Source organism: Physcomitrium patens, chromosome 10, assembly GCF_059467195.1.
Source record: "Physcomitrium patens ecotype Gransden chromosome 10, ASM5946719v1, whole genome shotgun sequence".
NCBI classification, from domain to species: Eukaryota; Viridiplantae; Streptophyta; class Bryopsida; order Funariales; family Funariaceae; genus Physcomitrium; species Physcomitrium patens.
The window spans coordinates 210,317-225,361 of NC_143419.1; the positions used below are offsets into that span (position 1 = coordinate 210,317).

Here is a 15,045-nt window from a genome sequence, read left to right on the forward strand (position 1 = left end):
TACATAAGTAAACAATCTGACTACTAATTTATATCTACCAATTTATAAGACTTATATCACTGCCGGTTTCTTTAAACTAAAACATGTGACTATGCATAGTTGTGAGGAATATTAAATAAAACAGAAAAAAATGAAAAATGAAATTTGTGAAATATTAAAAGACTTCTTATTACTTAGGCAAATTAAAAGAGTAAGTGAAAAAATAAATAAATAAATAAATAAATGAACAAATTGGTCTAAAGAGTGATATCATATTGTCCAAATTGTCCTAATTGTTACGGACAAGGATCTTCAGGAATAGCTCCTGTCTACCTGGTCTGCATGTTCAGTTTTATTGTGGGTTTGGCCTGATGTTATTTACAGAGCAAAATCTTATGTTTGTATAAGCATGCTTAGTGGAATTTTCTGTGTGATAATAGTGGAGTTTTAACTAGGGGAATTAAATTATTATTTTATTATTCGTGCCGCATTAGCTGTCTGTTTTTGACATCTGATAACTATTTCAGTCTGTTTTTGACATCTGTTAACTTGGTGTAGGCCTTGCCCAGGTTGTGACTAATGCTTGAACTAAATCGAATTAGAGATGTTTCTTGGTCTCAGAACACCCTTAGCTTATTAGGTGTTCATCAGTGGATGCTACAAAATCTTCATGATGGTGTCTGACTTCGGATTTCTATGTGACATTTGTGATATCTTTTCGACTTTTGATCCACTTGTCTAATAAGCTTTACCACTTTGTATGTGTGTATGGTCTATCTGAAGACACGAACACTAAGCTACATAGCATTTCAGTTCCGTTACCGATTCTGGTATGATCTAAGATGCAGCCACACCCTGGTAAAGCTTGATTTTGTCTAGCTGGTACCTGATTATGAGCGATGTCCGGTCTCCAACATGTATATTGGGAGTGAGGCGGAGATTTGACCAACAAATCGACCAAAAAGGCCGGTAGCTCTGTTGGTGGAAGCTCTGAAGGTGGAGTTGCTGGAATTCAAGATTGTGGCAAGGAGAACGTGCACGAGAGGTATAGAATGTCACTTATGTTCCTCTAATGTCGTCACATGTTTGTAACCATCGTTTAATTCACTTGATATCTGAAACAGAACGCATTTTGTAGCATTTGTTAGATCTAGAACGCAAAGCGAATCCACCATCTGTTTATGAAGTAGCTATATTTACTCTTCCTTACGAAGGCATATGCCGAGTCTGAGTTCGATTACCTGTTTGAACAAATATTGAATACGACTTCCTTTAGACTGCACGGCGGAGATGTGCATATTATGTGTCAGTGTTAATTTTGTTGCAGGTCTAAGCTTCTGGCTGTGTTGATGTGGTTCCCTATTGGCAACTCTGGTGCAAATAAGATCCTACGGAAAACAATTGTCAGAGCGAGAGTTTGAGGAACTCTAAGTTGACAACAGAAGCAGTGATGATGATAATGATGAGGATGGCCAGCCGAAGCCACCTCCTCCACCCAAAAAGTCTGAAGAAGGGCGAGGTCGTGGAAGACCTCGCAAAGCTAATGCAGAAAGCGGTACAAACAGTGACATGCCAAAATCCGCTCTGTAATCAAGCCAATGTGATTGTATGCAAATATTATAAGCTCTCGTGACTTTCTCGTTTCTATTAGCACACCCTTCACATCATAATCATGGTACTAATTACCAAGCATAGTTTTTCCAGGATTTACAACGATCCATGCATCTACTGGTCGCTTGCTTTAAGATCGTACGCAGGCAGTTTCCCATTTGGCTCATTGATGATTCGATAAGTTTCACATGTAGCATTGTTATTTCAGAAGTTATGGACGTTCTACGGTGAGTGATTTGCTTGAAAATGACATTTTGTTTCGAACTAGCAATTAACTGAATGAGATATAGAAGCGAAACTGGATGTCGAGTAAAGAAATCTCGTAGTGCACGTTTATCGGTGTTGTATATACTTCTTTTGTTCCGGTTTGACTAATTAACTAGTTTCTGTGCAACAGCAGTGTTTGAAGATATTCGAAGAATGGTTGTGAATGCATTTAGAGTTAAATTTGATTCGACCATTTTTCTTGAAGTTTCTGGCTGCAGGTGGCTCTGCTGGGCTGCGTTTTAACAAAAAATTGCATTCCAACAAATTCAAAGGTGTCTGCAGTTTAACAACATTCTCCTTCCATTAGGTGGCATGACTCCAACTATTTAGTCGGAAAGTTAAAGCAGTTCCTATGGTTTGATCAGAGACTTCGAATCACCATCTCGTACACCAGCTTGTCGAGTGATACGAGGAATGCATCCCCTGTTTTGAGTGTGACAAGTCAATTAACAACAGTACCAGGTAGAAATTATAGCGAGTTTCGACAAGATTTTACACATATAAATTTTGAATGCTGCAACAAAGCTCAATTTGAAGTGGAAGCGACAGATCAGACATCAACAAGGATGTTATTTGCATGCGTAAAAATCAATTAAAAGTGTAAGTAGCATGTACCAAGAATTATAACTTAAATGGACCATAATGTCCACAGTTGGCACTATTCACCAACTCAGTATATTGGAAGGAAACAGACGTAGGAATGTCCTCAGCACAACCACCGATATAGGATTATGTCATAGCCGGTTTTCGACTCCAAAACCTACACACCCTCGGAGACTGCTGCTATAGTAGCTGAAAAGCTACTTCTATACCTGTATTGTGATACACCAGCGGTTAGCAAAACCTCTGTGATTTAATTACCGTAATCTAAACACCGATTTGTAGTTAAGTAGTCAGTACATATCACAAAAGCTGGATCCACCTTTAACCATACACCGCATGAACGGTTTACAAGGCCCCAAGTCTATCTTTGAGACATACATGCTTCAAAGATTGTTTTTAGCATCCAGCTGCTTTCAGAAAGTTGTCATACGGACTTGAAGGAGGTAATTTCAGGTCTCTGACGGTTGGGGACGCTAACCATGTGGGCTTCGATTTCGGACTCTGGCTTCTGCTTCCAGAAAAACCTGCAGTTCGTTCATCGAGGTCACCGCTTGTGTCCGACTGTCAATGTGGAAAAAAAGGAAGTCAGCGCTTTTCATTAAAAAAAGTCCTGTATTGTGATACATTTAATTCAAGGCACGCAGCATCACTCAAACGTGAACCGAATCGTCTAAGACCAAGCAATATTGAAGTCAGCACTTAGGAGCGGAGTTAATACAAATTATTAGCTTCAAGGAGTCATGTAGTTCAAGTATAACAGACACACATGGACGATAGGAATCTAATTACAACTAAAATTAAAATCAAAACTCGAAACCCGGATATTCCAGAAAAAAAGTAGTTTGATAGCATGGATAGGAATCTTCATGCATGCATGTAGTGTAATTAAAGATAAGACTCCAGAGAGAGATCTACCGTAGCTGACGGGCTTTCATGGCCGTTCACTCTGTTTGAGTCCTTAACAGGGGGGAGAGACGCTGTGAAAGGAACAGACTTGCTGTCCAAGTTAAGCACTGCAGACATCTTTCTGTGAGCACCAGCCCCTGCTGCTTCACACCGACTTGCAGTTGCGCTATACGAGAGAGGGCCGCTAGGAGCATGAGTAAGTCCAACTTGTTCAGCTGTTTCTTTAGCCTGCATTAGCTCAGTTCACAATAATTCAGTATAAAATATGTAGAGTAATAAAACATCAAAATACACCGAGAGGCACGGGATCATTCGGTATCTTGAGCAATCGCAGAGGAGAATGCATTTTTGAGGTTTACCTGGTCTAGAAGCTGCGAAACGCCAGGTGCTTGGATAGGCGTGCTACCTGCGGTGTCCCTCAACATAGGCGGCAGCTCCGAATTTGAACCATTGGTATTCCCATCCTCTAAAACTGAAGATGTCAACTGTGATTGCAAGACCTAAGCAATATTGAAAGGATTAGTCAAGAAGGATGTCATAATATTCTAATCCCAACCATCTGGATCTAATGAAAAGAAACACAGCCGTGTTGAGGTGTGCCACTTGGCACGGTTTAGGGCAAAGTCGCCATACCTCATCGAACGACACGGAATCTTGAGAGGCATGAGGAGATCTAGCATTCAAGGATTCCGAGTACAACTGGGGCTTAAGGAGCTCACTAGCCTCTGGTGTAAATTGTTGTGTCAACCTTTCCTTAATACCCACACCCTCAACCTGCGATGGTACGGGTCAAAACTGATGATCTATCAACACATCCAGGAGTCGCATGCACATAACAGGAGTAATGATGAATAGAATGCTTAGGTGAGGTAAGATACCAGACTTCTAGACTCAATCTTAGATTGAAATGAAGTTTTAGGATAGGTATTGAAATATCGATCTTGAGATTGATAGGAACATCGTTTTCCACAAATTCTTAATAAATTAGACATTCAACAGTTGCAAGTTTGAAGGACACCTTGACATAGGATGAAATGGCTTCAATGATGCGTCCTGCAATTGCGTCATTCGATAAATCTCCAACAAGAGAGATACGAGATAATGAACTCAACGCAGCATTATCATCTGATTCTGTGGTATATTCGTGAGCATATACAGCTGAGTTCAATGCGGTAAGTGTATTGTCCTCACTCAGCTCCAGAAATGGGTCCTTCTGTTACAGTCATTTATCAGAATGTGTCAACATCTAGCCATCGTGTACATACTTCAAAGCACGGACAGAAAAGCCAAAGGTAGATTTCGAAGATATTCAGCACTACAAATTGTAGCACAATCTGCTCGATCCAGGTCAACAATTTCTACTTAAGCCAACAAACCCGACACAAGCAGCCTACACAGGTTAAAATGGGTCAGAATATGTGGTGTGGAACGACACGATCATGCAAATGACAAAGAAGACTCACCACCAGTGAAGTAAGAGGCACTTTGGCAGGAGCGACAATTTGAGGAATATTGCAGACCTTTGCGGCAAATACAAGCATGCCAGTAGCTAGTGTGAACAGAGACCTTCGTCTCGCCGGAGAAAGGTGAACTGCTGCAAGAACCCGACAAGTCAGAGTTAGCAAAATCTCATGTACCCGACTCCAAAAACGGATGAAAAACCCGGTCAATTCGGGAATAGTTGTGATCATACAAGTCACGCTCACCGATCGCAAACTGATTTGTTACTTTTTCATAGCTTACCGGATGAATCAAGTGCAAGGATCCTGATCGAGAGAGCCAACTGCAGTGCTCGCAAATGGGTATTATGATTAGCACTCTGTTAAGAAGGAAAGACAGTTATGTTAGACACTAAAATATTGACGATCTGAAAATATGGCAGGATTGACTAATTAAAGTTGCAAATACAAACTTGAGCAGGCAAATGTTTTACCCTCAGTCCCCCAAAAAGAAGAGTGAGACTGTAAGTGTGAGCCATCGCCTCGTAGCTGGAGGGCCAATTGTCTGCCATTTTAGATTGCAACCAAAGAGTCGAGAATAGCAGCTCTGTCTGCTTTACACTTAGCCTTGCAGTGTTCGTTTCCTAAGAGATCAAAAGGAAAACTTCAAATGAGCAATCACCACAAGCTTTGCCGGAGTTACGATGTTGGCACAAGCCATGATCACAAGGATTTAACCTTCCATCCCATCTGAATTATGCGATGCTTAAAATAAAGATGCTGCGCTACAGCGTTGTGACTGTGGTGATGGATGAAAGAACACAGAATTCAAGGGGAGTGCTTACAGTCTCTTTGGTGGCGCCTGTGGAAGGTCTTCGCAAATGTGCCATGGAGCGCCCCAAGCTGAGTCTGAAAGCTTGGAGTCGGCTTGGACTTGCAGCTCCATTTGAATTGTCGCCCCTTCCAGGATGAACGTCATCACGATCAAAGCTATCAGAGCGCCCTTCAAGTTCCCAATCACCTTTAGCCGCACTGTCAGCTTTACCTGCCATCTGGTCAATACTGTTGGTTCTGCCCTTCAATTTTCCATTCTCATCGCCATTATCAAGGAAACTGCCACCGAGGCTTCTTTCTCTTCTCAACCTTTCGAATAACGCCGCAGCTGAGGAGAAAGCAGAAACTCTCCTCTTACCACGGCTGGGTGATAGTCCATCAGAATGTGGAAGGAATTGGTGTTCATAGCGAGAGGACTGGGATACCGAAGATGGAACCAGGAGCAATATAAATACCCTATGAGCTCCAATTCGAGTTTCCAGGTCAGGATGCAACATTGCCTGCAGTAGCTCTTTGAATAATGACTCGGGAAATTCCTGCTCAATAAACAAGCATTATTCCAGAGTCATTTGTACTTCCACTGAATTGAGGCATTTATAAAAGTCCAAGAACGTTTCCTTCACACGGTTCAGCAAAAGCATGCACGTGACCTTCTTATTCAAGATTTCAATAATGGACACTATGGAGAAGAATATGCCTGCCTGAAGCGACTACTAAAATTAAGTGAGGTGCTAAAACTCACCTGATGTACATATAGATGGTCAGGGAGGTACGCCACAACAAGAGCTAACACGGAGACAGCCTGTAAGGTACTCCTCGCAACGACAGTCTTAACGGACAGTTTTTCTAACGTCGCAGCCATCATGTCCAGAAGAGGCCCAGCATCTCCCACCTTCATATTATTACACTGCAGGGATCAGTGCTGCACATTACGATGAAAAACAAAACTAGCAGTGAACGGCAATTTCATTTATGACGCAAAACGTTAAGTCAATGAAACACTGAGAAATGCTACAAGGTTGTTGGATATTTACCCTACTTCCGAATTCCATGAGACATTCTTCAACGGCTGCCTGTAGTAAAATGTTATCGTCGCACATTTGAACACTTCCAGCCATCGAGGTTTCCATGGATGCCTGCAGGCTTCTTCTTAAATGTTTAGATAGATCGCTCATCGCACCTATTTCAGCAACTGTGGCCTTTGACTTTGACTGACGGGCTAAAACAGCAGTAACTGCCAAGATGTTTCTCTTCATAATCAAATCACTTTCCACATTTTTTTGATCCAGATGTCTGACTAGTGCCGCTAGCAGTAATTGGCCATTCCCTGTGCATAGTACAAACACCAGTATCCGTTGTTTTAACGCTTTTAACTGTTTTAAAACTTGGAATGGGAGCTAATGAAATATTACTACGAAGTGGTCTTACAGCAAGATACAAACTGCACGCCATCTACAATTACTACTTCCAGAGATTTGAAGAAGCACAGCAGGAAACACTAGAATTACTAATAACGATAGAGTGCTTAAGATCTAGTGTATGAAAAAGCAAAACCAACCAAAATAATACAGAGCACTAATGAATGAATCAAGGCCAGTATAGACCTGTCTGTTCCATTAAAAACTGCATATTCTGCAAAACTATTAGAGCCAGCCCTGTTTCCATGGACCAGTGCTTTCCAGCGTCTAAGTAGCGAAACATAGGATCCAAAACTCTTCTCACGGTAGTTGCTTCTTTGGCGAGTGCAGCCATATTTTGAATACATATTTGAGACCAAACTGAAGGAGCTTCTGTTTCTTCGCTGAAAATCAGAAATAAAATGAAGTTAGTGACCAAAACACTAAAGAAAATAGTGACCACGTTTGCTTTAAGTCGGATAAACTAAAAGCTTATTTTACCATATTTACTCAACGAATAAGCATCTAGGAATTGTAACCGCCTCCGGCTTCCACATAATTACTACTCACAACCTATCAAATTAATTAGATTTGACATCTCCAGCTCGTTTATAGAATATGCAAGGCAAAACTGCACCAACCCAGTACGGAAGTAATTACTAAAAATACCTAGTCAGATTAAGTTGATCCTTGACGACAGTATGTGCCTTGTGGCGGTGCATTTTGTTCAAAGCCTCTCTCATGACTTGAAGTGCGTGGGAATGACCCTCCGATCTCATCACCTCCCTCATCCACTGTTGCTTTGGTTCTCCTCTCTCAATCTCTAGCGCTTCGATTTCCACAGATGGGAGCTCATAGTTCTCAAGAGTAGCTGCGACAACCTACACAAAGTACTAAATGAATATACACAAGAAAATTTAAAGCGGGAGATCGAAGGCTACCAATCAAAAGGATGCAGACGAGTCAATATTAAGCAATAAAACAACATGTTCAGATCTACGCTTCCCTCAAGTACACAATTGCAGAAGACAAGGACTCGCAAATTCTAAAACCATTTTTTTAGTAAAAATTTAAGAAACAGAACATTGGTTCAATTTAAGATGAGAGAATCACCTTATCAAACTCTGTAGAGATTTGTGAATGTTGGGCCGTGAATCCCACCTGGTGAAAAGTAGAATTCAATAGAGTCAAGCCACACCGAGAAGATTTCAGATGAACCAGGTTTCGAGCAGTCAATTCGACATGACAGATATGTTAAATCATTCGCCTTTCATTAAAACCCTCACACAAACCCAATAATAATTCAGAGCCGGAAAATGATTTTCAGAATCCATCTCATCCTGGCGAGTCACAACTCATAAGCAGTATACCAAAGCCGCCAGCGCTTGCAGAGCAGCTGCCCTGATTGCCAGCTGTTTCTTGTCGTCTCCCTGCTCACGCGCTAATGCGCAAAGTGGCAATGTAAGTCCGTCTAGATTACGCATATATGTTGCATCCGTCTGTACAAGCCGAAATAATGATCAGGGTAAGAAATTCAGAGACAATTCAGCAACATCATTGGAGGACTTAGGTTCAAATGTAATAAATCGCTATCATTGAAGATTTACCGGGCTGTGAACTTCCAAAGAAGTAATATCCAGCCTCGGTAATTCTATACATAATTTCCAAAATCTTATATCGTTGAAGTACAATAGATTATAATGAGGGAAGCCCATCATACCTGTACTCGAATGAAGTCCACCAGGGTTAGACATCCTACAATGCGCATGTTACCATGTGCCACTTGGTCAAGCAACACCTTGATCAGGTTTAAGGCATTATTCGCAAATAGCGACCTGTAAACGTCAATAACACAATTCAAAGAACAAAACGATTCGTCAATAGCCCGCTCGATCAGAAATTCGGCCACGAGCAGGGCATTGGATTACACCTGGACAAGTTGCCAAAAGCAGCGATAGAAAATAGATCGTTGTACAACCCTTATCTTCAAATAGTGATCCAAACAGGTCTACACCACATCAATAAAATAGTAGGTAATACATAGCACTATTAGATCTCAACATGAAGATTAATCGTTTCATAATGTAAACAAGTCTATAATTCAAATCTCGGGAAATTGTCTATGAGCTGCAACTCACATTTCATCCCTGCAGTCGATAAATAGTTTTGAGAAGGCACGCATCACAGTGGTCACGGTCCCGAAGTGATCGGCTTTCAGCTCTTTGTAGCCTTTCTGCTCAAGGGCACCTGCAATCTGCAATGTAGTTGAAATCTCCAAAGTTCATATTTACAGATCATAGATGAGATAACATGAGAGGGAAGACCACATCAAAACGTAAGCCACAACTTTTATAGGTAAACAATTGGTTCTGCAGTTACGTAGGCATAAAAAGCGACACGATCGACCGGCAGGAACTACTCTGCAGTGTTTGCGACTGACCTTTGGAATCCGCAACGGATTTTTGGCCGCATACTCCACCAACTTGCCGATCTTGCGGTCGTTAGGGGCTTCATCCTACAATTCAAGAGTAGGATCAGATCAAAAACGTATTGATAATGGAGGAGGAACGGGGGTATGCCAAGATCCAGAAATAGTTCTTACTTGAGACTTAGGATAGATGTCGGCGAGGAGCATGTTGTAGCGCTTTACAGGTTGACGAGAGCGAGCGCGAAGAGCGGGGCAGCACACACACATGCTGCCGCAAATGGGTAGAACCCTTCTTGATATCAACCCCATGGTGCGGGCAGTGCATGTGAGATCTAAGCAATTGAGAGGAAGGAGAAAAGCGTAGCGTGAAGCAAAGGTAGGGAAGTTGAAATGGACAGCAATGCAATGCAATCTACAAGAAGGAGAAGAGGGGGGTAGACAATCGAGTGAAGATGCCACTTTTCAAAGAGGGCACAACAAGCAGCCCAACCAGAACGACCTCAGCAAGAAAGCGGCGAGTGACGCTAGCGGAGAGAAGGGAAGGGGCGAGAGCAGGAGACGCACACACCCTCCTCTCACACGGGCCCTTGCTCTAGCTCTCGCTCTGAATGTGTATGTCGAGCTACCTCAGGCGGGCACTTGGGTCACTTATTCCAGAGGCAATGCTCATTAGAGTGCCAGCTACAGTACCAAGAGCGGAATGCAGATGGAGATTCATCCATCTGTCCAGCGGAGCCCCGAGGACGTCCACTCCATACAGAGCATTGCAAGCCCAGAATGCAGGAGCAACTGCATGCATCCTAACCCACTCCAAGCCCACGACGGGCGCCATTGCACAATACTCCCTGGAAATGCCATTTTTGAAAAGTGAATGGGGGCACTCTGCGAGAAGATACGGGGGTGGAGGAGCAGCGAAGTGGTGACATCAGCATGGCCCCACCTCCGGAGCGGCGATCCAGCAATGGCACTGCTGGTGGTGGAGCACCCGCCCACTGTGGCCCCCCAACTCCCCACCTCCCTCCCCACTCCCTGCCCGCACTCTTGCACCCACGCGCACACCCTCTCGCTCCCTCCCTCCTTTCCATTGCTCTCCCTCACTCTCCCCGATCCCAGCCGAACCCTGCGGACCGGACCCGACACCCGACACCTCCAGCTGAAACGGAGGCCACGGTGGGGGTGGAGGTGCCCCATCCCCGTGCCTAAGCCTGTCACCATGGAACCAATGGCATCCCCCCCCTTTTGCTTCCTTCCTCACTCCTCTTCCTGCCTTCCTTCTTGATTGATTGATGTATCGTTTATTCCCATTGTTGTGCCTGAATACAGACACAGCGCATCTACATCTCTGGCACTCACACTTGCAATTTGACATGTCATCTGATTTTCCAACCCCACCACATATTTTTTTAAACCATAATTTCAATAATTGTTGTAACAATATTTAAACAAATATGATTTAAATAAAAATGTTATCTTTTGATAAAATTCAAAAAAAAAAAAAATCTCTCATCTCCTAGCTGCTTTAAATGTGATGTTTTTTGGTTTTTTTAAATTTAAATTACATAATTCTAAAATGACTAATAATTTACAACAATTCTCTATATGAGGATTGAGTATTATTCCTTTAAAGTTGGATAAATTAAACTACTAAGGTAGTAGACTATTTTTTACTTGAATTGTTGTAAAAATTACATTCTCACTTTGATTATAAGAATTCGTGGTTTAAAAATAAAAATAAACTAACTTTAAGAAGTTTCAATATTAAAATTTGCACCACTTTATGTCAAAGGCATGAATCACAAAGAAGCAAAGAATTAATACACTCTTGTATCACTAAAAAAGAGTAAATAATCATTCAAAGATAGTATAATATTACAATTAGAATGACTATTTGTTACTTAAGAATTATATTAGTGCATTTTATTTTTAGATGCATTGGGATGTCATTTCATCTTATATTTGAAGGTGTTTGTGAATGAATGAATGAGGTTTTTTGAACTTATTATTAAAGACATAAATCTCAAAGAAAAAAAATCTTCAATATATACTCTTGTGTCAATGAAAAGAATTAGAAAGTCACTCATAGATGATATAATATCCAACTAGAATAGCTATTGCCAAAAATAAGAAGACTAAAAAATCTTAAAATAAGACTAAGGACTAAAAAGGTATTCATAAGAGTGAAGAAGGCTTTATTCTTGCCTCCATATATACTCTTAACTAGGAACTACATGGCAATGTCCTATAGGACCTCCAAAATGTGTCGACTTTGTAAGACACACATCTTAATTTGTAAGGGAAGTTTTTTATACATACATCACATAATTAGCTTATTCCACAAGCTACCAACACGTGGTTAACTTATTGACCAAGTTTTTAACCTATCAATCAATTACAAACATATGTAAAGTCAAAGCAATATGTAAAGGACATGAATCTTGAAGAAAGAAGATCCTCAAAATACTCTTGTATCACTGAAAGGAATTAGAAAGTCAGTCAAAGATGATATAATATTCAACTGGAATGGCTATTACTAAAAATAAAAAGACTAAAAAGTCTTGAAATAAGACTAAAGACTAGAAAGGCGTTGACAAGAGTGAAGAAGGCTTCACTCTTGCCTCTATATATACTTTTTAACTAAGAGCTAAGTGGCAATATTCTATTGGACTTCCAACATGTGTTGGCTTTGTTAGCCACATGTTTTAACTTGTAAGACAAGATATCTGTGTGTACACCACATAGTTAGCTTATTCCACAAGCTACAAGTAAAACCACATTGTCATAATATATGAAGTCTTACTTGAAAATCCTCCGGGCCCCTAGCTAAGGAAGGTAGAATAGAAATTACAACAACAAAATCTTAATTCTAATAGAACACTAATAATGCTAACCAAGCTTTAATCAAATTCAAAGAAACGTCAAAAGAATTACAAATAAATAATAAGAAATCTTTAAAAAATATTAGAATGATCACAAATATATCTCAAATACATCTCAATTCAATCTTAATTTAATCCTAGTTAAAATCCTATTGGACTTCATTCAAACTTTAGGTCAAAAAATAACTAAATCTCAAACTCTAAATAAATCCAAATTAAATCCTAAATCCTAAATCAAATCCTAACCAAATTCTAAATTCTAAATCAATTCTTAATCAAATCCTAATCTTAAATCAAATTCCAACCAAATCCTAAATCTTAAATCAAATCCTAACTAAATCTTAATCGTAAAATAAACCTTAACCAAACCCTAAATCCTAAATCAAATCCTAATCAAATTCTAAAATTTAAATCAAACCCAAATCAAATCCTAACCCTAAATTAAATCCTAATCAAATCCTAATCCTAAATCAAATCCTAACCAAATCCTAAACCCTAAACTAAATCTTAATAATTTCTATAATAAATTTAAACCTCAATAACTAATGAATGAACCATTGATCTTAATTCAAAATTTAAATACTTCTTAATAGTTAAGTTGAAAATAATCACAAGAAATTTGAAAAGGATCGGAATTATCAAATAGACAATAACCTCAAAAACATGCTTGGATATTGGTCGACCTCCTTCTTTGACCTTGATATCAATCTCCTAGAGCCAATATCTCTCTTTTTTACTATTCAATTGATCTCAAAATTCTTATACATATAGAAAAATAAGTCTACTATCTTTACCTATAAATTTTACTCCAATCCAACTAGTAGATTACAAGAAATCTTAAAAATCTTCACTAGACCTAAAATTCTATTTTTTAAGACCTTGACCCACTTAAACCTCAATAATCCTCAATTCAACCATTGGATCAAGCTAAAATTCACAAAATACATTAAGCACAACTATAACCATTAACTCACAAAATTTCACTTATAAATCTATTAAAAAACTCTTGAAATTGCCCAAAACGTCAACTCTATTATATTTCACAAAATCCAAGTCATCCAAAAACAAACTTGTCTTTGTAAAGCTTTTACAAAGTCATTACAAATCCAAATCACAAAAAAATAATGCTCATAAAAATCTTATCTAATCTGCTATTAAATCCCATTCTCCAATCTATAAAAAAATCCCAAAATCCTTATTGAGGCTTGGTTTAGTGCCTCGGGGTCTGATTTCAACCCTAGTTCATAACTGGCCTTCTTTGGATATTAATATCTAGTTTTTCTAAGATATTTTTGCTAGAATTTATTCTTAACTTCTTCCTTAAGATGCCTATGTCATTTATTTTTTCAATCTATTTTGTTTTGCCTTCTTTATGGTCCTACAAAGTAAGTAGAAGTCACTTTTCTAAAAAGGCAGCATTACTACTAAAAGTTTTACTACCTTCCTATCTTTTATCCATATTTTTTTACTTTATCTTTTAACTTGGTTCTTCTATAATAAGATCTATATTATCATCTTCTATCATATAGTTGTGTTATAATACAATAGCATCTATGAAACTTCTAAGAAGCTTCTTTAGAAGATTTTATAAAATTAATCTATATTTACATATTTCTACCTAATCATATAAGTAACTATTGGAATAAATGAATATGTTTGTGATACAATATCTATGAAGCTTTTAGAAAGCTTTTCTAGAAGGTATTATAAAATTAATCTATTTTTATCTAGTTCTATCTAATCATATAAGTATTTACTAAAATATGCATATATATATATATATATATATATATATATATCCATGATATTATCCTCCATTCTAAGGACAAGTTCCAAGAGGATTGATCATCATGTGTTGATGAAATCTAAGATGCAAAAAATTATATTTGCCACATACTTTGATCTTTGTTCTTTTCAAAGATGGTTGATACGTCCTCTCAACCATCGATAGTATCATACACCAGGGTAAGAAGACCATCCTATTATTTGATCATTATTGACGCCTTCGTGACTTCTTTCAAATAAAATATTTGAAACATCATTGGGAGTTGTTCCTATGTCTAATAAAATCACCAAATATCATGAGTCTCTTCCAAGGTCGTGATACCAAACATGTTATATTTCACCATTTATTCAAGAAAAGATATGTTATTCTTGAGGATCTTCATCTTCATTATGTCATCTTGAAGGTTGTAACAATTACAATGTCTTGTCTAATAAGTTAGTAAGTAAAAGTTCTTGAGTTAAATCTGCTGATTGTTGGATCTCTATTTCTTAGCATCACAAATATACAAAAGCTCCAAAAAAAGATAGAAGATAGAGTATTCTCTTTTTTGGATCTTCTTTCTTTTATAGCAAATATTTATTATTTTTTATCTTAGTTTTGATAGATGTTGTCAATGAAAAGCTTTAACTCTTTTTGTTACATTTATAAGTTTCTTTGATGGTTTTTATGTTCTTCGAAGGTCTACAAATAGATATATAAATTTTTATAGAAAAATAAGTTAGTATTTGTGAGAAATAGAGATTTAAAAAAAGAGATGATGTCAAGCAACAAGCTTATTGGGAGAAGAATTGAAGCTTTTCACATCAAGTGATGACTTGAGGCTTGTTTAAGTGGATGGATGATAAGGTACTTAGGTGATACTTAGGAGGTCCCGAGTTCGAATCCTCATAGTGGCACATAAAAAGTGATAAAAAAGAAT

At 38.7% G+C, this 15,045-nt stretch overlaps 1 protein-coding gene across 4 annotated transcripts; it reads right to left on the reverse strand.

Moving 5' to 3' along the window:
• Positions 1-2,478: 2,478 nt before the first annotated feature.
• Positions 2,479-10,071, reverse strand: LOC112287941 (protein SEMI-ROLLED LEAF 2). 4 transcript variants are annotated; one of them, XM_024531599.3, is made up of 19 exons: positions 9,639-10,071; positions 9,477-9,551; positions 9,175-9,290; positions 8,757-8,871; positions 8,407-8,535; positions 8,150-8,197; positions 7,706-7,917; positions 7,244-7,440; positions 6,674-6,966; positions 6,382-6,531; positions 5,651-6,175; positions 5,300-5,449; positions 5,110-5,185; positions 4,830-4,957; positions 4,385-4,579; positions 4,000-4,140; positions 3,726-3,866; positions 3,376-3,594; positions 2,479-3,021 (listed from the first exon to the last, which is right to left on the reverse strand). In XM_024531599.3, the coding sequence occupies exons 1-19, from the start codon at positions 9,771-9,773 to the stop codon at positions 2,857-2,859; spliced, it is 3,210 nt and encodes a 1,069-aa protein (XP_024387367.1). In that variant the 5' UTR covers positions 9,774-10,071; the 3' UTR covers positions 2,479-2,856. The 4 variants fall into 4 exon arrangements, with proteins under 4 accessions (XP_024387367.1, XP_024387366.1, XP_024387365.1 ...); XM_024531598.3 differs by having other exon boundaries at positions 4,830-4,960; XM_024531597.3 differs by having other exon boundaries at positions 6,382-6,546.
• Positions 10,072-15,045: the final 4,974 nt, after the last annotated feature.

What these genes read in the sequence shown, in the direction of transcription:
- LOC112287941 (XM_024531595.3), bottom strand. Translation starts at nt 9,773, where the DNA reads ATGGGGTTGATATCAAGAAGGGTTCTACCCATTTGCGGCAGCATGTGT. An exon ending in TTCTTTTTGGGGGACTGAGG is followed by an intron (nt 5,186 to 5,299) that starts GTAAAACATTTG and finishes CCTTCTTAACAG; the next exon opens with AGTGCTAATCATAATACCCA. An exon ending in TGCCTCTTACTTCACTGGTG is followed by an intron (nt 4,580 to 4,829) that starts GTGAGTCTTCTT and finishes TGACTGTAACAG; the next exon opens with AAGGACCCATTTCTGGAGCT.